The sequence below is a fragment of the Scardinius erythrophthalmus genome (assembly GCF_964197995.2).
Source record: "Scardinius erythrophthalmus genome assembly, chromosome: 21".
Taxonomy (NCBI): Eukaryota; Metazoa; Chordata; class Actinopteri; order Cypriniformes; family Leuciscidae; genus Scardinius; species Scardinius erythrophthalmus.
In genome coordinates, this window is record NC_138241.1 from 15,900,424 (window position 1) to 15,920,313 (window position 19,890).

At 39.9% G+C, this 19,890-nt stretch overlaps 1 protein-coding gene across 13 annotated transcripts in view; it reads left to right on the top strand.

Annotated features, from left to right (window-relative positions):
* Positions 1 to 19,890, top strand: part of syne2b (spectrin repeat containing, nuclear envelope 2b) — a 116,297-nt gene that overhangs the window by 30,900 nt on the left and 65,507 nt on the right. For 12 of the 13 annotated variants that reach the window (XM_081350606.1, XM_081350600.1, XM_081350596.1 and 9 more), the window contains 22 exons: positions 948 to 1,277; positions 1,420 to 1,749; positions 3,226 to 3,555; positions 3,640 to 3,984; positions 4,073 to 4,251; positions 4,342 to 4,657; positions 4,775 to 4,939; positions 5,227 to 5,574; positions 5,693 to 5,829; positions 6,759 to 6,900; positions 7,010 to 7,183; positions 7,266 to 7,340; positions 7,443 to 11,414; positions 12,049 to 12,207; positions 12,363 to 12,518; positions 12,676 to 12,947; positions 13,074 to 15,135; positions 15,293 to 15,627; positions 15,863 to 16,007; positions 16,142 to 16,342; positions 16,458 to 16,717; positions 17,143 to 17,302. In XM_081350606.1, coding sequence (XP_081206732.1) covers positions 948 to 1,277; positions 1,420 to 1,749; positions 3,226 to 3,555; positions 3,640 to 3,984; positions 4,073 to 4,251; positions 4,342 to 4,657; positions 4,775 to 4,939; positions 5,227 to 5,574; positions 5,693 to 5,829; positions 6,759 to 6,900; positions 7,010 to 7,183; positions 7,266 to 7,340; positions 7,443 to 11,414; positions 12,049 to 12,207; positions 12,363 to 12,518; positions 12,676 to 12,947; positions 13,074 to 15,135; positions 15,293 to 15,627; positions 15,863 to 16,007; positions 16,142 to 16,342; positions 16,458 to 16,717; positions 17,143 to 17,302 — 10,593 coding nt within the window. The remainder of the gene's footprint in view (positions 1 to 947; positions 1,278 to 1,419; positions 1,750 to 3,225; positions 3,556 to 3,639; positions 3,985 to 4,072; positions 4,252 to 4,341; positions 4,658 to 4,774; positions 4,940 to 5,226; positions 5,575 to 5,692; positions 5,830 to 6,758; positions 6,901 to 7,009; positions 7,184 to 7,265; positions 7,341 to 7,442; positions 11,415 to 12,048; positions 12,208 to 12,362; positions 12,519 to 12,675; positions 12,948 to 13,073; positions 15,136 to 15,292; positions 15,628 to 15,862; positions 16,008 to 16,141; positions 16,343 to 16,457; positions 16,718 to 17,142; positions 17,303 to 19,890) is intronic. The other variant, XM_081350598.1, reaches the window with a different exon arrangement.

The window sequence follows — 19,890 nt, forward strand, 5'->3', positions numbered from 1 at the left end:
AAACATTCTTACACCGAAAGGAATAATTTACAAGAAATGTAAGTTCTACATTAATTTACTTGTTCTAAACCTGTATGACTTTAAAGGGATAGTTCATTTTGAAATTAAATTTTGGTATGTTTTAGCTTTCCTCAAGGGCATCCAAGATGTAGGTGTCTTTGTTTCCGCAGTAGTTTCAATTTTGATATTTTTAAGTCAAACCGTTCTTGTCTGTCAGTCATATAATGCAGGTCTATGGTCACTGTCTCAAAGAGCATGCACAGAGAAGTCCAAATTAAACAATTCCCCATCGTAAGTACACACTGATGGCCTAAGACACGAAACGAGCGGTTTGTGTGAGAAAACGAACAGTATTTACGTCGTTTTTACCTCACGTCCAAGTGATCTGAGGGCGCGGGCGCTTCCTGGTGTGTGACGTGTGCGCGCGTTCTGGCTTAGTCTGCGCAAGCACCGGAAAGTGTACAAGAGGTAAAAACGATATAAATACTGTTCGTTTTTTCACACAAACCGCTCGTTTCGTGTCTTAGGCCATCAATGTGTACTTACGATGGGGAATTGTTTAATTTGGACTTCTCTGTGCATGCTCTTTGAGGTGGTGACCATAGACCTGCATTATATGACTGACAGACAAGAACGGTTTGACCTAAAAATATCAAAATTGAAACTACTGCGGAAACAAAGACACCTATCTTGGATGCCCTTGAGGTAAGCTAAAACATACCAAAATTTAATTTCAAAGTGAACTATCCCTTTAATGTTTCTATTTAACAGAACATCAAATTTTAAAGAGTATCCTCAATGTATTTATGATAATTTGTATGTTTCTATGTTTTAAGGCTGTTCTGAATCGAAGTATGACTTTAGTGTTTCTATTTAACACAGAACATCAAATTTTAAAGAGTATCCTCAATGTTTTTAGGATAATTTGTATGTTTCTATGTTTTAAGGCTGTTCTGAATCTAAGTGCTGAAGGTGATTCTAAACTGGGGGCTCTGAAAGAAGAAGGTGATGCTTTATGTGCTCATGAGATTTTGGAGGACACCAGAAGACAGGAGCTCATTCACACCCTTAGAAACATTGAAGATGAGTGGAAAAGAGTTCTGGATATGGCTCAACAATTAAAACATCAGGCAGAACTTCAAGACACTCTCTCCCGGGAACTAAAAGATCTACAGGCCCAGGAAGAGATCACGCAATCCTGGGTGAGAGAACAACTACAAATGCTGCACTGTCTGGGGAAGGAACTTCAGCCACAGGAAAAACTAATCAAAATACAGGTAAGGGCAGAGGAAAAAGTTTGTTTTAATTGAAAAGTCTTTTTTAGGAATCTTGAATGGTTCTTATCTACCTAAATCTAAAGGTAAATGTTGCTTGCAATGCACATATTGTGTTGGAGAGTAATGTCTGTATTTCCTCTAGGCTGTATTAGACCATGGTGATGAAGCCGATTCCAGATTGGCCAGTTTACAGAGACAAGGAAAAAAATTATGTTCTTATAAAGAGCTTGACAATGAGAGGAGGAGCCACATTGACCAAACCCAGAGAGCGATAGAAGAGGAGTGGAGGAAAGTGCTACAACTTGCCCAAGAGCTCATGAACCAGGTCAAGCATGAGGAGTCTCTCTACAGATTGATACAAACCTTCTGTGATCAGGGAGAGGACACTCGGTCCTGGATTGGACGGCTCAGAGAGACCCTGGGTTCTCTTCATGTGACATCTTCCATTCAAGAGAGGCTTAATGGAGTTGAGGTAATAGAGATGAATATTTAACCCTTAAATTGTGCAGTAAGTGGGTGGGCCTAATTTATGATAAAATGTAATATGTCTATTGAAAATAGGGCAACTACTCAGGTCAAGTGACTTAACTCCACTCACCTCATCTTTATCTAAAAGTGTATCTCTAATGGAAGTATGTTGTAAGAAATCCTCTGGTTTTGAGGTAAATGTTGATATTTTGTGTATTAACTATATTTGTAGGAACTTCCCTGTCAAAATACTGTTTCTAAGCATGACGTTATTTGTGTTGAAAACAGATGAAAATCTAAGAGCATACAGTACATTGAATTATATCAGATGACTAAAAGTAGCCGACACATCTAAAGCATTCAAAATGGAGGGCTACACAAATATCATTGGTGCATAAAGTGATAGGATGGGTCTTATTCCTTACTTTTTTTTTATTTATCCTTAGTTTAAAATTTTTATTTATCCCATAATTTACTCACTCAATCCATCCTAGGTGTATATGACTCTTCTTTCAACCAAACACAATCAGAGTTATGTTAAAAAAATCTCCTGGCTCTTCCAAGCTTTATAATGGGAGTGAATGGTATATGACATTTTGAAGCCCAAAAAAGCGCATCCATCCATCATAAATGTAATCCTTACGGCTCCTTAAGGTTTAATAAAGGCCTTCTGAAGCAAAGCGATGAGTTTGTGTAAGAAAAATATCCATATTAGAACTTTATAAACTATAATAACTGGCTTCCAGTAATGGCCGTACGCGAGTCAAGTTCTGGCGGAAGAGTGACCTCTGACCCGACGCAGGATTTAGGAGTAGCGAAAGCTTAGGTAAGAGTAGATGCCTCTCGCTGTTCAAACAAATAGGGCTGGGCAACAAACTCAAGCTTCTCTTATATTCTCATTTTAGACTTCTAATTCGTGACCGGTGTTTTGTTTTGCTCTTTCCTATGCGCTTTCGCGTTTGTCAGTAAGTCATGCGTCGGGTCAGAGGTCATCCACCCGAACTAGACTTGCGTACATCCGCTATCGGAATCCAGTGATTATAGTTTATAAAGTTATAAATATGGATATTTTTCTTACAAAAACGCATCGCTTCGATTCAGGAGGCCTTTATTAACCCCTGGAGCCAAATGGATAACTTTTATGATGGATGGATGTACTTTTTTGGGCTTCAAAATCTTAGGTACCATTCACTCCCATTTTCACTCCAATTATAAAGCTTGGAAGAGCCAGGATATTTTTTACTATAACTCCTATCATATTTGGCTGAAAGAAAAAAAAGTCATATACACTTGGATGGCTTGAGGGTAAGTCAATTATGGGATAATTTTCATTATTGGGTGAACTAACACTTTAAGAATCAACACAATATGTCCTGGAAGAGTATACATTTATTAAAAACCTATAAAAGCTACGATTGGCTGCACAAATGCATAAAGAGATAAAAGCATGATAGAAATGAATATCCTGTTTGTTTTTTAGGCAGTACTAGCTCATAGATCTGAGGGGGACTGTAAACTTGCTGACCTAAAGATGAAGGGAATGAGTCTATGTTCCTGTGAAGATCTAAAAGAGGACAAATATCAGACAATACAACAGACATTACAAGATGTACAGCAAGAGTGGACGGGAGTTTTGGCGGATGCTCTTGAGCTGAAGAACCAATCAGAATTTGAGTATTCTCTTTCCAAGGACCTTCAGGATCTTCAAGAACAGGAGGAGAGCACTCAATCTTGGATCAAAGAGCAGCATCTGAAGATTGAATTGCTAGGTGAAGATACTCCGTTACAAGAGAGAATGAATGAAGCTCAGGTAAGAGACAAAGCGTGATATTCAACCTTCAACAAATATGTCTGACTTACTCGCTGACATGTTTTATTGGTTTATTTACTCTAGGCCATCCTGAACTCTGAATCAGAGGGAGATTATAAGCTTGCCACACTGAGGAGGAAAGCAGAGGGTTTGTGCTCTCGAGAAGGCCTGGAGGAGAAGAGAAAACAGGAAATCCAACTGAACCTAAGATCCGTTGAAGAAGAATTGAAGAAGGTCCTGGCAAGAGCTCAGGAACTAAAGAACCAGGCTGAGCTCCAGGATTCTCTTGAAAGGGAGCTTCAGAATGTATATACCCAGGAGGAGACCACCTGGTCCTGGGTGAAGAACCAGAAAGATGGCCTGGACTCATTGGGAACAAGCACTCATGGTACACAGAACCAAATTGAGGAGAGACTAAGCAAAGCACAAGTAAGTAGTATAATATGGAGAAACTGAATAAAAATGTAAATGATGAAAATATGATACTCAAGAACAAGTATACCCCTCTGTCTTTCAGGCAATTCTAAGTCTTCACTCTGAGGGCAACTCTAAGATTGCTACCCTGAAAAGGACAGTAGACCATCTATATATCCGTAAAGATCTTGATGAAGACACAAGACATTCTCTCATTGAGAAAATGAAAAATGTAGAGGAGGAGTGGAAGGCAACACTGCAGCAAGCACAGGAGCTGCATAGGTTTGATATAATAATTCTATATGTAAATAGTAATCGCACACAGCACTAATAGATGATTCAAATGATTGCAAATAATCATATATTCCGCAGTCTGCTGAAAAGTGTAGTGGAACGCCTGGTGTCCTGCCAGTGTCAGAAGGAACAGCTTCAGTCTCGTCTGGAGCAGGTGAAACAGCAGACAGCTGCACTGCCTCACCACTTCCCCTGGCCTGGTTTAGGGGATCGAAGGCACACAGTGGAGCAGGCCAAGAGTCTGCTAGAGCGTACCAGAGCCCTGACCCCATCTCTGTCTGCTGTCCGAGCGCTCGGGAGGGAGATGAGCCAGCTGACCCGTGATTCCAGCTGGATCGATCCATCCTGGGCCACCATGGAGGAGTCCATACCTGAGTTGATCAAAGAGCTTACGGTAAGACTGTAAGGGAGTGCTGTGCTAAATATTTCTGACTAATAGTGACTAATAGATCATAGAAACCTGATTTACTGTATGTGTATGAATTATTTTTTTGTATGTATGCTTGCATAGGAGTTTTGTGTAAATCTTGAAGAGGAAATACGGAGAGAGCGGGTTTGTGCTCAGCTAGTTGAGCAGCACACCGTAGCTCAGGATTGGCTAAAAGAGCAGGTCAAAGGTTTTGGTGCCCTGCCCACTGAACGCCATGGGTTACAAGGCTCTATTAACACTCTTAAGGTCTGTTTGAATTCTTTGTTATTATGTATTTTATTAAGACTGTCAATTTAATACATTAGTTTAATTTAACTTAAAAAAAGAAAAGTTAAATATGTTCCCTTATATAAAGGGAAAGAAATTCTTTAGAAAATCATTTTTAATTCCTTTTTAAATTATAATTTTTTCTAATAGCATCTAATATAGCATCTAATACTCTAATAATTACCTGTTAATTTATCAAATCATAAATATTTTATGGTAACACTGTAAGCTTTGAGTAAAATTATCATGTTTCTTAACTTTTCTAGGCGCTTCTTCAGACCATAGACAGGGAGAAGAGAGAAATGAAAGAACTGGATGCTGTTAAAGATTCCCTGATGGACCTATGCACTCCAGGAGGTTGTGATGCCCTGACCTTAGAGGTCAGCCATCTTCATGACCTCTGTGTTTTCTCGGAGAAGGAAATGAGGGAACGGTTATCTGTGTGTGAGGCCAGATTGAGTGAAATCGACCTACGGCTTGCTGGAAGGGCACAGATTCTCAGGGAGCAGGCAGAGAGCCTCCTGGATGAGCTCCGTGCTCAGGACCACTCTTTAGGATTTCTAGTGGGTAGCCAGAATATCAGCCAGCTACAGGAGAACTGGCATAGATTCAAGGTATTGTGGGAATATGTTAATTATTCTATGTTCATTTGGTTTGTTCTAAAACTTAAGAGAAAGTCAGTGTATCCAAACCTTCGGCCTACTATTTTCCTTTTAAATTATTTTCTCATAGACATGTGAGAGAGACGTTGAGGCTTTAGAGGGTAAAGTTTGTGACCTTAGTCAGGCCCTTCGAATGGTCCCTCCTGATGAAGAGCCCCCTATTGATGTCATTTCCATAGTGGACAAAGTTACACAACAATATTGCAGGTACATACAGACATGTTGCTTGTCAAATATTAAGCTGTTTAAAACTGAAAGGTCTATAATAACGTATTTAAATTAGTGCTGTCAACGTTAACGCAGTAACGCATGCGATTAATTATTTCCAGTTTAACGCATAAAAAATATTTAACGCAATTTACGCAGCATCCATTTTTTCTGCCATCCTTTAAGCTAGCGTTACATTATATGATCACGCATGCAAATGCTTTTAAACCATTCAAGCACGACAAGACAAACAAGGAGAATATTAATGTTAATCAAAGAACAAAGGTAACAGAGAGAACTACTCACTGCTCTTGACTAATTCACTTTTGTAGCTTTAATAAGGATTAATATTAATTTAATTTATATTTTTATAAATGTAAATATGACATTTATTATGAGTTTATGTGAGGATTGTTTAAAGTTCACTTAAATTAAAAGTTGTTATATTTTTTGAAACCTCATAAATGTAAAAAATTGATAGCTTTCAATTACACTGTAGTTTTGAATGGCTATAATTAATGTTTACAATTGGGAGGGGGGATCAATTTCATTGAGACATCAGTAGCAGTAGGTTATTAGTATTAGTGATACTTTGCCTTCATTCATAAAAAGATGGCATTAAACGAATATTTAAAATATACTGTCTTTATTGTGTTTCTACATTAATTTGGAGATTAACTGTGAAATTATTACATTATAAAATATATAAAAATATTTTTAATCGCTATTAATCACAGAAAAATGTGTGATTAATCTAGTTACGTTTTTTAATCAATTGACAGCACTAATTTAAATCTGAATCCAGTTGATTTAATTGTACTATGGATAGCATGTGTGTCTCACTGTTATAGCATTATGTTGTATTATATTACAATATAATATTTATTTATTGGATGTGCATTTTGGAGTATCATAATTTTTTTTGTCAGTCTGCGATCAAAACTGTCGGAAAAGCAGAATGACTGTGCAGACAGCACTGTGCAGTGTGTGAGAACAGCCTTACAAAACATACAGTCATGGAACCAGATGACACATGCAAATCCTCCCAGCAGCTCAGCCTCATCCATGCAGGTGTGTTTGTGTCTTAATTTGCATGCAGTGATTGAGTATAAAACACCATTCCATTTGAACAAGTAAGGTTGCTGTTTCAGTGTAAACATACAACATTTTTACTCTTTAGGCTGCAATTGAAGAAGGTGTGAAACTATGTAAAAGCCTGCAGGTGGTGCTATCCCATAAAGAGCTCCTGAGGGACTGTCTAGGTCCTGACTTGGCAGGCAAACTTGAAAGAGATGGACTGAAAACCCTAAACGAGGCAGAAACAAACACGAATGACCTTAAACAGGATCTTAAGGTGAGTGTGTGTGACTCAATTATGTGGGATAGTGCTTTAAATGAAATATCTAGTGGTTTAACCAGATGAGTTTCTGTTTCAGAATTTTGAGGAGAAGGTGAAGCAGGAAGCTCAGAGTTTGTCACTAGAGGCTCAAAGAAATCAGTTAGAATCACGGGTACAATTTTCACATTCGAAAACATATTTCTAGACTTTTGTTGTATCAAGCCACACTAACATACTATGTGCAGCAATAATGTATGATAAATACCATTTGTAGGTTTCTCCTGTGACACCATCGACCAAGGAGTCTGAACAGTTGGAATTTCTTTCTACCTCATCCTTTATCACTGAGAGCTGCGAAATGATGGATAAACGTGAGGTACAGCCATCTAAAAACCCTGAAAGCAAGATTCCTATATGTGTAATCACAGAAACTGCAACAGAAACAGAAATTCGTGCTGCAAGAAAATCACCACCAATATTAGAAACTGACACTGAACAGGCTGATGTCAAAACAACTGTACCGTTAACCATGGAGATTCTACCTGAACCAGACATAAGAGTATATGATTCTGCTGTTCCAACAAGCAGCCATGGAGCAAATGAAGCTGAAAATGAGAATTTCATTTCTGTTGCTTTGGAAACAAAGGCTGATAATGATGAGGTTGCAGATGAAAAGAAGTCCACTTCCTCATCTGCAGCTCTCCACAGCTTGGAAACCACATTGCTAGACACAGACTCTCAGTGCTGTGGAATTCCAAGTCTGAGCTCAAAAGGACAAGAAAGCCAGTTGTCTGTTGAGGTTGTGTGCTTAGACTCTTTTGCTGAAAGAGTGAAGAGTGTGAACATTGAAGCAGTGACTGTAGAATCAGATAAAGAGGAAGAGAGCTCATATATTCAAAAATTTCAAGAGGAACCTGGTGAAAAAGGTGAAGCACAAACAAAAATAGTTGCTGAGCTCATTTTAGATGTGGATACTGTACACATACAGAGTGTAGAGACACCCACAGACAGTTCAGTGAGGACAGCCTCTCCTAGTGCTATTGTAAATGAGAAGACATTGTGTCCAACAATGGGAAAACAAGATGATGGAACTTTGGCTTCTCCAGAAGCTGAAATGTCTGACATAACAAAAGAAGCAATCAGCATTCAGTCTTTTCTTAATGAGGCAGGTATGGTGAGTGTATCACATATTAGTTCAGCAATTGAACCAGAACAGTCACAGCTCACTGAAATAGACACCAACAGACAAGTGCAAACAACCACAGCCCCACTTGCTGAAACGCAAGGTAGTGGAGATGCTGCTTCAAGAAGTATTGGAACATTTTCTTGGAACAATGGACCAAATGCTACAATTGCTGACAGAGAGGGCAACTGGACTACAAATAATGGCCCGCGTGAAATCCAACAGCGATATATTATTCTAGACCTCCCTGAGGGGGTGGAGATGCAGAGACGTCATGCTCATGAAGCTACTCCATTAAGGGAACCTACTGAGACTCAGATTCAGGGATCAGAATGTTCAGCATCAGAAATAATGGAGACAGAAGGTGAGGCAAAATCTGCTGAAACAGAAACTGGGGTTCTAGCCAACACAAACAGACCATTAGAAGCATCAGAACAATCTGAACCAGTTGAAGCAAACCAAAACCTACCAGCAAGGCAGGTTGGAGAAGTCATGCGTGTCATTGTAGAAGAGACAAAAAAGACGCTGTCAGGTGGTGATCCTAAACCTCAAATCAAGCAACAAAATGAGGGAGAAACTGAGATCCAAACAAACCAGATGAATGTCTCAACATTTGAGGAGAAACCTGAGGGGGAAGAGGTCATGGGTGTCATTTTGAGAGAAGAGACAAAGACCCCATCAGGTGATGAAGCACAATCCACAGAAATTGAATCTAATCTGACACCTCCAATCAAGCAACGGAATGACTGGGGCACTGAGATACAATCCAAAAGAATGACTGTCTCACTGACACCAGAGGAGAAACCTGAAGTTGGAGAGGCCGCAGATACCATTGTAGAAGAAGAGACAAACAAGACCCTATCAGGTGATAAAGCACAATCCATAGAAGCTGAACCTAAACTGACACCCTCAATTAAGCAGCAGAATGACCAGGAAACTGAGGTCCAGTCAAAAAATGTGGATTTCTCACCAGAGGAGAAAACTGAAGGTGGAGATGTCATGCATATCATTAAAAAAGAAGAGACAATTGAGACAAGTGAAAAAGCACATTCCATAGAAGCCGAACCTAAACCAATGCCTCCAGTTAGGCGAAAAAACGATAAAAAGATTGATATCCAATCAAACAAGGTGAATACCTTAACAACATCAGAGGAGAAACCTGAAGGTTTAGAGGCCATTGATATCATTGTGGAAGAAGAGGTAAAGATGGCTCCATCAGATGATAAAGTACAATCCCTAGAAGCTGAACCTAAATCTATGCCACCAGTCAGGCGACAAAATGAGGGTGAAACTGATATCCAATCAAACATGGAAAAAGTCTCAACAACACCAGAGAAGAAACCTGATGGTGGGGACACCATGCATATCACTGAGGAGGAAGTGACAAAAAAGGTCACATCTGTTGATGAAGCACAATCCATAGAAGTTGAGCCTCAACCAACGCCACCAGTCAGAAGACAGAATGAGAGTGAAACTGAGGTCCAATTTGACAAGGTGGATGTCACACCAACACCTCCCACCAGACGACATAAAGGTGATAGGTTATCTTTAAACATTGAATCACAGATAGAGGGAGAAATATTTCCCACCCCACCAAGCAGAAGACGTAAAGAGAAAATGGGAAGTGAGAGTTTTTCTCTTGATTTAGAGTCCCAACCCACACCACCAGCAAGACGAAGTAAAGAGAAAGAAGGTAGCAGATTATCGCTCAATCTGGAGACCCAGCCCACACCACCAGCAAGACGACGTAAAGAGAAAGAAGGTAGTAGATTATCGCTCAATCTGGAGACCCAGCCCACACCACCAGCAAGACGACGTAAAGAGAAAGAAGGTAGCAGATTATCGCTCAATCTGGAGACCCAGCCCACACCACCAGCAAGACGACGTAAAGAGAAAGAAGGTAGTAGATTATCGCTCAATCTGGAGACCCAGCCCACACCACCAGCAAGACGACGTAAAGAGAAAGAAGGTAGCAGATTATCGCTCAATCTGGAGACCCAGCCCACACCACCAGCAAGACGACGTAAAGAGAAAGAAGGTAGCAGATTATCGCTCAATCTGGAGACCCAGCCCACACCACCAGCAAGACGACGTAAAGAGAAAGAAGGTAGTAGATTATCGCTCAATCTGGAGACCCAACCCACACCACCAGCAAGACGACGTAAAGAGAAAGAAGATAGAAGATTATCGCTCGGTCTGGAGGCCCAACCCACACCACCAGCGAGACGACGCAAAGAGAAAGAAGATCAAAGACCTTCCCTTCCTTTGGAGACTCAACCAACACCACCAGCAAGACGACGTAAAGAGAAAGGAGAAGATCAAAGATTACCAATGGATCTGGACACTCAACCCACTCCACCATCACAAAGACATGAGGATAAGCCAGAGAGTGACACATTATTTTACAGTGCTGAATTGGGAAAAGGTGATGATGGACAAACTGGTGAACATAAAGACAGCGAAGAGCCCATTGTTAAACCAACTCCACCTGTGAGACGCAAAATTAGTAAAATAGAAAGTGATATGACATTAGCAATTTGCAAAAACCAAGAAGAGAAAGAGACCTTTGTGAAACCTACACCACCAATAAGAAGGAAAGATAGCAAAGTTGAAAAAGAGATAGTCGCAGGTGCTTTTGTATTGAAAGAAGAGATAAGCATAATTAAACCAACTCCACCTCTGAGACGAAAAGACAGCCAAGCAGAGACTGAGATAGTTTCCACCACTTCTAAAAGTCAACTTGAAGAAGTCCAACCAACTCCTCCAACCAAGAGAAAAAAAGATCAAATAGAAGCTGACAGCATTCAATTAATGCCAGAAGAGCCACAGGTGATACCAACTCCAACAGCCAGCCAAAAAGAAAGTTCAGGGAATGAAATGGTTTGTGCAAAACTGGAAGTGGAAACTTATGTTGAACCAATAACTAAACAGGAAGATAAAGAGGAGTGTGACACCAAGCCATTGATTGGTCATGAGCATCAAGAGGAGGGGCAGGACTCTGATACCTTGGTCCCAGAAACTATAAGTGTAGTCAGCCAAACAGAGAGCATCAGTGAGATGCAGGTAACTTTAATATGCATGAGTTTACCAAAGGAACAAACCTGCATGATGGTGTGGTATCTGCATGTTGGACTCTGATGGAGATCTTCAACTGAGGACGTGTGCTTCTAAGGCCAAAATGAAGTGTCCATTTTTGCAGTAATCCAATTGTCTCCATTACCAAGCACAGCTAACACATTTTGTTTTAACTCTGATGGAAAAAACAATCTTCTAACAAAGTTACCATTAACACCTGTGGCTCCTGAATTGGATCCTTTAATGTCTTTATATGTTAGTCTGGCTTTGGCTGCCTTACCACAGAGACAATCCCATCACATTTTGCACCATGCACTGCCTTTTATCAGTGAATAAAGATTTTGTTCTTTTAATATTGTCATGCTCATAGAGAAGGCATAGATATTTGTTCTGTTCCCTCTTCTCTTTCTTATAGTACTTTGTATGTTTGGAATGGCTTTTTGAGTTTAATTTCGTGTGTGTTTTTTTAAACATAGTTGATTTTGATTGCTTGAATTTACTTCATTTGCTGCTCTAATTTCTCAGTTGTCTACAATCTTTTATCCTGTGCAAGTAATATTGTATTTGCTAGTCTTCAGTTCAACAATTAGTTTACTCTGTTATATTCTTTTATGTGTTGCAGCCACAGGATCAAGATGTGGATTTTTCTCTGCAAGTTGATCTAACCACTGAAATCTCTGAGAGTCCACCAGAGGAAGAGCCAAAGGGACCCACAATGAAGGATATCTTTGTGGAGATCAAAAACATGACTGAAAAAGGACTAAAAAGTGTACTCATGGAGGTAATATTTAAAAATGTACCACTATATCATCAAATTCAAAATACTTTCAATCAATTTAAACTGTGTCAATGCGTTGTACGGTACATTTAGAATAAACAAACAGAAATAAATGTGCATTGTGTCAGCTGTCCCTTTAGAAAGCTTTTATTCTTTAGGGTATACCACATGAAAGTACAGAGAAACTTCTTGACACGTCCAGCGCTGATCTTGAAGCTCAGTTAAAAAGACTAGTGTTCCAGTTACTGGACCTTCGAATTTGCCCAGCTGCTCTGAACTCCGCAGACATGGCTAAACAACTAGAGGAGGCTGAGGTGGGTCTTAGTCTTTTCCTTAGCCTATTTCCTATTTAATATGTGAATGCAGTGTTACCGTTTCTTTTTTAAGTAATCATTTTTATAAAAGAATTCTAAGTTATGGCTGAAGGTGAGCTCATTCAATATTTTCTACTGTATTGTTATACTATTTTAGGAATGTAGAAGGTGTGCCCAGAGACAGGTATCTATGCTGTCTAGGCAAGACCAGGCTAATGGAGACATTGGCACTGGCACTAATGGCACAGTTCATGACCCCGAGGGCATGCAACAGCTAAGCGCTCAATGGAGTGCAGTTTTGTGGGATGCAGCGAGCTCTGTTCATTCCAAGGAAGTACAACTACAGATGGTTACAGATTTTGACAGACAGACCAAGAAAGTCAAAACTACTCTGGAGAGACTCAAAACTGAGCGTGAGGCACTAAGAACGTGAGTATTTACTATTAAGCAAGTAGATTTTTGTACTTATCACTCTGAAAACGGAGCAAGTTTATTGCTGAATTAAACCTCTGGTTATTAGAATGGAAAACAAAAATGTGTCTTATATATCTCTAGATCTCCAGCCATGAGCAGTTTTGCTGAGGAGGAGAGGCTGCGCTCTTTCTTGAGAAACATGGAACAGGAAAGGACAGCTCTCGGTGAGCTAATTCAAACTCGCGCAAAACTCTCCCCCCACCTCAGTCTGCCTGAGAGACAAGCAGTGGAAATACAGCAAAACAACCTGCAACACCAATGGAGGGCCCTGGAGAAGGATGCAGAGATTGCTCTTTACATGGTTAATACTTATGCTAAAGAAAGTGGCAGCCTTCTTCAAAATGTCGGTGCCTTAAAAGACCATCTCAAGAACATTCAGAAAACCTTGGATGCATTGAAATCCTCACCAGTTTTATGGGATGGCAAGAGAGCTCAAGAAATTATGAATATAAATGCTGATCTCACTTCCACCCATCAGCAGTACCTCTACCTTCAGAAGACCTCTGAGGCACTTGCCCAGGAATTCCAATTCAAGGCAGAGACATCCAGCGTAGAGCACGACCTTCAGCATATCAAGGATCAGCTGGATCAAATAGGCGAACAGTTAGCAGCTGCAACCCCTAGCAGCAGCAACCCAACGTTAAGTAAAATTGTAAAAGTAATGACAGATGCTCTAGCTTGGGCCAAGCAGACAGAATTTGACATCAAAGGACACCAGAAAAAGGTGTCTCTGCTTCCAGAAGAGGTACATCGACAGATTAAAGATTTAAAGAAATTGCAGTCAGAGATGAGCTCCAAGCAAGCCCAGTTAAAGGCTTTGGTTGAGGAAGTCAGTGAGCTTATTGGTGACCTAGATGAGGATGATGTTTCAATGGTGACTTCATCCTTGAAAGCCCTAGAGGATTTGTCCAAATCAACAGCAGGAAAACTGGCCAAGGCAGTTCAGGAGGTGGAGTCAGGGCTTCAAACCCGGGAGAAGATGTCAGAGCAGATAGCAGATGTTGATTCCTGGGTGGTTGGACATCTCTGGAGGGAAGCTTTGAGGAAAGAGGATTATCAAAGTTTGAGTCCAGCAGACCTGGATCGCAGGTTGAGGCAGATCCAGGACACTCTTGGAGAGGCAGAAAAGCAGTCCGCTGTCACTGAAGCTCTTCTGATGAAAAGCAATGACATTGCATCAGAGCTACATGTCTCAGAGAGTACTCAGCTCCATGGGAAACTCACCAACCTTCAAGAAGACATCAAGGGTATTGTTATCTATGAGAAAGCATGTTGCCAGAAAGTGATGGATGTCATACAAAGCCAAGAATCCTCTCAAAGGAAGGTATCATCTCTTGAGAACAGCCTGAGACAAATGTTAGTTGATTTAAAAAGACACAGGTTTCCTGTTACCAAGGATACCCTCTCTGCTATCGAACCCTTTAAACAGATGATTGTGGAGCGCAAATCTCAGGTTGAACAAGTCAGTCCCTGTGCAGAGGACAAGAGAAGAGAGCTATTATGTGTTATCACTGAACTGCACCACAAAATGGTCGATTTGGATCTCAAAGCACAAGCTCATGAAAGGTACTTGAGTCTCAGTCAGTGTATTGAAGATCTAAAGGAAGAAATGGAGGCTCAGATTCCAAGGACCAAAAATGAGAGCATCAACAAAGAGGAACGCTACAGAGCCTGTCAGAACCTACTGATCCAAATCCCTTTAATAAAACTCTTGTGTGAGGAAACAAGAGTTGAACTCCAGGAAATCATAGCAGATCTTTATCCGTCTCAGATCTCTGCTGAACAAACAAGACTCAAGCAAATCTTGGAAAGTCTCAAAACCTCAGAATTGACAGTGAAAAATAATCTTCAGATACTGGAATGGGATCTGCTGAAACATATTCACTACCCATCAGAAAAGAGAGTACTTCAGCAGTTCCTCAAAGACACCAATGAGGAGCTAGAAAAGCCTTGTTGTATTGAACCAAAAGGAGGAGTAATTGAAAAACAATTAAGAAAGTGCCTTGTGCTCAGAAAGACTGTAGAATCTAGAATGCATGTGCTTGAGTTTCTTGAAAAAAAGATTGGAGCTCAACCTCCACAGGACTCCAAACAGCTTACTTGCTTGAACGATTTGGTTTTGGAAAGGTGTGATCAACGAATGGTGAGTTTATGATGCGTTTCATCTTCGACTCACAATTCCATGGACCTATTTCTTTGCAATATAACTGATAAAAATATAAATGTTTAGAAATATACATAGAAACTTTATTGAAAATATACATTTAAGCATATAGACTATATTTTTTGCTCTCTTTCAGGTACGTTTAACTAAAGCCAAAGAACTGTTGAGGAGCTACAACAAGGCAGTGACTGATACCATTCGGTTCCTCCAAAGAGCTGCATTGGTCCTTCTTCCCTCAATCTGCTCTGCTAGAAGCTGCTCAGAAAGACTCAAAGACACTCAGCAGGCTTTATTGACCCTAGACACAGAGTTCCAGTCACATATTTCACAGCTCCAAACTCAAAATCTACAGCATCCCTGCTTCAATCCACAGCAAACAGAATTTCTACACATAGAGCTTCTAGGCGAGCTCTTGGTCAGGCTATCGACCCTCAAGGCCCAGGCCCAAATACAACTAGAATCTCTGAAGAGGTACATAGTAGGAAACCTTATTGTTTATACTTTAGTGTATAAGAATACAGAGATCAGAGTTTTTCCTCACAGTAAATGATCATAATCACTAATGAATTTGTGAGAAACTTAATAAGCATTTATTTTACATACAAAATGCTCACTGTGTTTATCAAATCTCATCATCACCATATATCCTGTCATCAATTTCTAAATGCCCCATGTGTAAAGTAACAAATTTCTTGTCCATAACAAGGTGTGTTGAGTGCCAGAAACATTCTCGTAAATGCTATGAGGAGCTTTGCCAGCAAGTGAGAGACTCAGAAACATTGCTATCACAATGTGCTTCCAAAAAAAATACTTCACACAAAGACTGCAAAGACCAGCAACTGAAACTCAAGGTAAAGCATTAGCATTAGCTCCCAATATAACCGAAAGATCTGTATCATTTATCTGTTTTGCCAACTTATGCAATGAGATACATATGGTTTGGCTGTTAGTCTAGTTTATTCAAACATATTCCTTATCTTTTTAGGCTGTAGGGGAAGAGGTTGCCATGCTTCTTGGAAAACTGGAGAATCTGAGAGAATGGTGTTCATTATATGGATGTAGAGCCAACAGGGAGGATGCAGTGAGTGCTGTCTGGGGGCAAGTAGCAAGATTGCAGCGCTGCGCCAATGATCTGCAGACACGCTCAGGACAAATGGAAGCAGAGTGGAGCTGTGTCACAAGGAGTGTAAGTGCCATGACCACAACTGATAGCGAGTATTTGACCCTCTGTACATCAACATTCATGTGAAATAACAAAAAAACTTGAAAAAAGCTTGTTTTCTTCTGCTGCTAATCTACAGGTGGAGCAGGCAGCCGGTGTGTTGGAGCAGGTGGATGCCGAACTTCCAGACAGCGGCAGAAAGAATCTGACTGGTGACGAGCTGCAGGAACTGCTGCTTCTCTGTTCCCAGTATCAAGACAGACTGGACTGTGAACACAGAGCCCTCTCTGCATTGGAATTAAGAGCTGCGAGGTTGCTTGGTGTCCCCCCCCATCTGGAACAGGCCCCACCCATTGAGCTGTGCCAGAAACTTCACACCCTGCAGGAGCGTTACCATAGGTCAGAAATCGACTTGGTTTTCAGTTTTCTTTGCTTTCATCATATTCTGAGATATTTTAATTATTGTTTTCTCAAAACATGAATGACTTTTGCCTAATATTTCCAATTGTGGACTCCATGTGCCAGTGATCCATGCGTTAATTCCAAATCAGTGGGCTTACAAAATAAAGTGGGTCAATGTTGGATGCCAACGTCCCGTCACAGAGAGGGCCAGCAAGCACATGCCACCATCAGAACATTAAACCACACAGTCTCAGCTAAATATTTATATTTATGTTTACTTATATGCATTTTTATATTATGCTGAACAAGAACATAACAATGTATGTATTCTGGGACATGTATCAGCATTTATAGCATCCATTTTGCAGTATTTTCACCAGTAAACTGAGAGTTTAACGTATTTTGACTTGTATGTTCTGCAGTCTGAAGGAGCGGAGCACTCAGGGTCAGAGGGCAGTAAGAACAGAGGTGGAGGAAAGGGGACGAGTGCAGGAGCAGCTGGAGGGAGTCAGAGAATGGCTGGAATCTGCCACTTCTCTCCTCTCTGTACTAGAGCACGAACCCAGCAAGAAACAGCTACAGGTTAGTCACCTGGCTTGACTTGTGCTTTGATTAACTTCATCCAGTTTCAATGTTTTTTTTGGGTTTTTTTTACATTGCAAAGTTATAATCCAATTCTTTAACTCATGTCCAGGATAAGTTAGTACAGTAAGAAAATCTATCGCTCCAGCCTGAGAATTACTATAGCTTATGAGATGGAAAAAAAGAAGGGGGGATTCGCCATTGACACAATGTTCCATTTGTCCCTGACTGCAACCGGCAATCTTCATTATCTCTGCTCTGAATAATACCTCTCACATGTGAAGTCCCTTTTGTGTTGGGAAGTAACTAGAATCAACTAACGACACTACTTGCTTGACTACATTTTTTCAGTAGCATGAGAGCTGATCTGCTTTCAAAACAGTGTTGTTTTTTTTTTAATTGCAGTGTAGCAGCAGCAAAATGCCTCATTGGTCCCTAATGATTCCTGTTTTTTTATTTATTTTTTTGTAGTGTAGATTCAGTGTTATCCCAGACTAAACAGATTTAATGACATACTGGAAAAGCAAAAGAAATGAACATACAAAAGTGCAGACGCACATTTTACACATGAATAAACCTGAATGGACTCTGACAGACATGAAAGCTGTAATGTGGTTTGTGTCTGGGCAGCAGAGATACTGTACTACTGGCATACAGTGTGGTTTAGTCAAAGCTGGTTTTTAATGCTAATTATCGGTTGTCCCAACAAGGCTGTTTCGAGTGACAAGGAATTTGTAGAAATGGAAACCAAGAAATCGTCAAAATGTTGTTTACAGCTTAACACAACTGTTGCTGGTTAAGACAAAGCTTTGCGCTTTATCGCTTCATGTCTAGTTAGAACTCTGTGTGAAAGAGACTGTTTTTTGTTTTTTTGTGCTGAATAGGCTGTTCCATCCAATCAGTTCAAACACACACACTCTTAAAGATTCAAAGACTTTTAAACAGTTATTTTCTTTCAAACACTTAACACTGCTGCAGACTCTGCTGTTTTTCTCTCTCATTACCACACACAGATGAGATGGCTAGTGTGTCAGTGTTCTGGTTAAATAGCTGAGTCAAGTCAAACATTCCCACACAATCTTTCTTTTCACTGTTTCAGATACACACACTCTCCTTCTCTCTTTTTCTCAAGCACACACTTTTGATTCAGATTTTCCCACACTCACACACACCTGTAAGTGGATCCTCCAGGTTTGATCCCAAAGCCAATAATGCACTCTCGCTCTTACTCACACAATCCATCTTTCAGTTCAGTTTGCTCAAAGGTATCCCATAAGATATTGAAAAAATGCTAAAGCAATAAAGGAACGGAATGTGCAGGAATGAGCATAAAACCATGAAGAACAGAGGTCCTAATAAAACATAAACAGCCGCCAAATATAATGATCTGAATGAATAATCCTTCTCTCTCTCTCTCTCTCTCTCTCTCTCTCTCTCTCTCTCTCTCTCTCTCTCTCTCTCTCTCTCTCTCTCTCTCTCTCTCTCTCTCTCTCTCTCTCTCTCTCTCTCTCTCTCTCTCTCTCTCGCTCTCTCTCTCTCTCTCTCTCTCTCTCTCTCGCTCTCTCTCTCTCAAGCATGGTCCTTTCTGACTCTAAATCCCTCTGGGTTTTTGGTAATTTTGGGATCTTGTTTATGCAGCTTTTCTTCCCATCTTAAATGGCTCATTATAATATAAATAGGGGTTAGAAGCTTTATCTCACTAACTGGAGCCAGAGAGGTGAATAGGGTTGAGAGAGCGAGAGAGCTTTTTGAGTGAATTGTCCTGATTCTGTTATCTTAAAGCTTGAGGGACTAAGAGCATCAGCAGTGATGGTTCAACCAGCGAGGCTAGTGCTAAAGAGTGGTACTGGTACTGATATGCATAAACCGAATATCGCATTGTGCATAGTTTCCATGTGCTTTATGATGTTCCTATAAATTTACAGTAAGTGTTTTCTTCATTATACCGGTTTTTGTTGCTATTTCCTATCCAGTAGAATCTCAAAGTAGAAAATCTGGGAACCTTCCCACTCTTAAATGTATAACCTATTTTTATTATTTATATATATGTATATATATACACATATATATCTTATGTTTTCAATTTCCTAATTAATAATTTGTTTGATATTTTTGTTTGACAAAGTAAAACATCTAAAGGTGTACAGTAACTGTTCTGATAACATGAAATTCTCTTTAAAAAAAATCTTACAGTATGTATTATTCCTTAAAAAGAAGTTAAACAATTTTGAATGAAAATATAATCTTTTTTAAACAGTAAATTAGTCTGGTGTATAAGCATGAAGCCATTTTGTTGTCCCAAGGACAAGTAAATTAATTGTATGATATGACAAGGTTAGTTCAGGTAGTCTAAAATAACATTTCTAAGAACTTGGCAGTGACCTTTAAAACTTTTCATATCATAATGAATATAATTATATTTTCACCATTGGAACGACCTTAAGTTTCAGATGTTTTATAGTCACTTTGCCGAGTCAGTTCTGCCCTCAGTGAATGCCTGTGTTACGTGTGTCACTTTTTCCATTCTTGTTTACGATGAGCTCTGGTTTGGAAAAAACTCTTTTACCGAGAAGTATTTTTTAAACGAA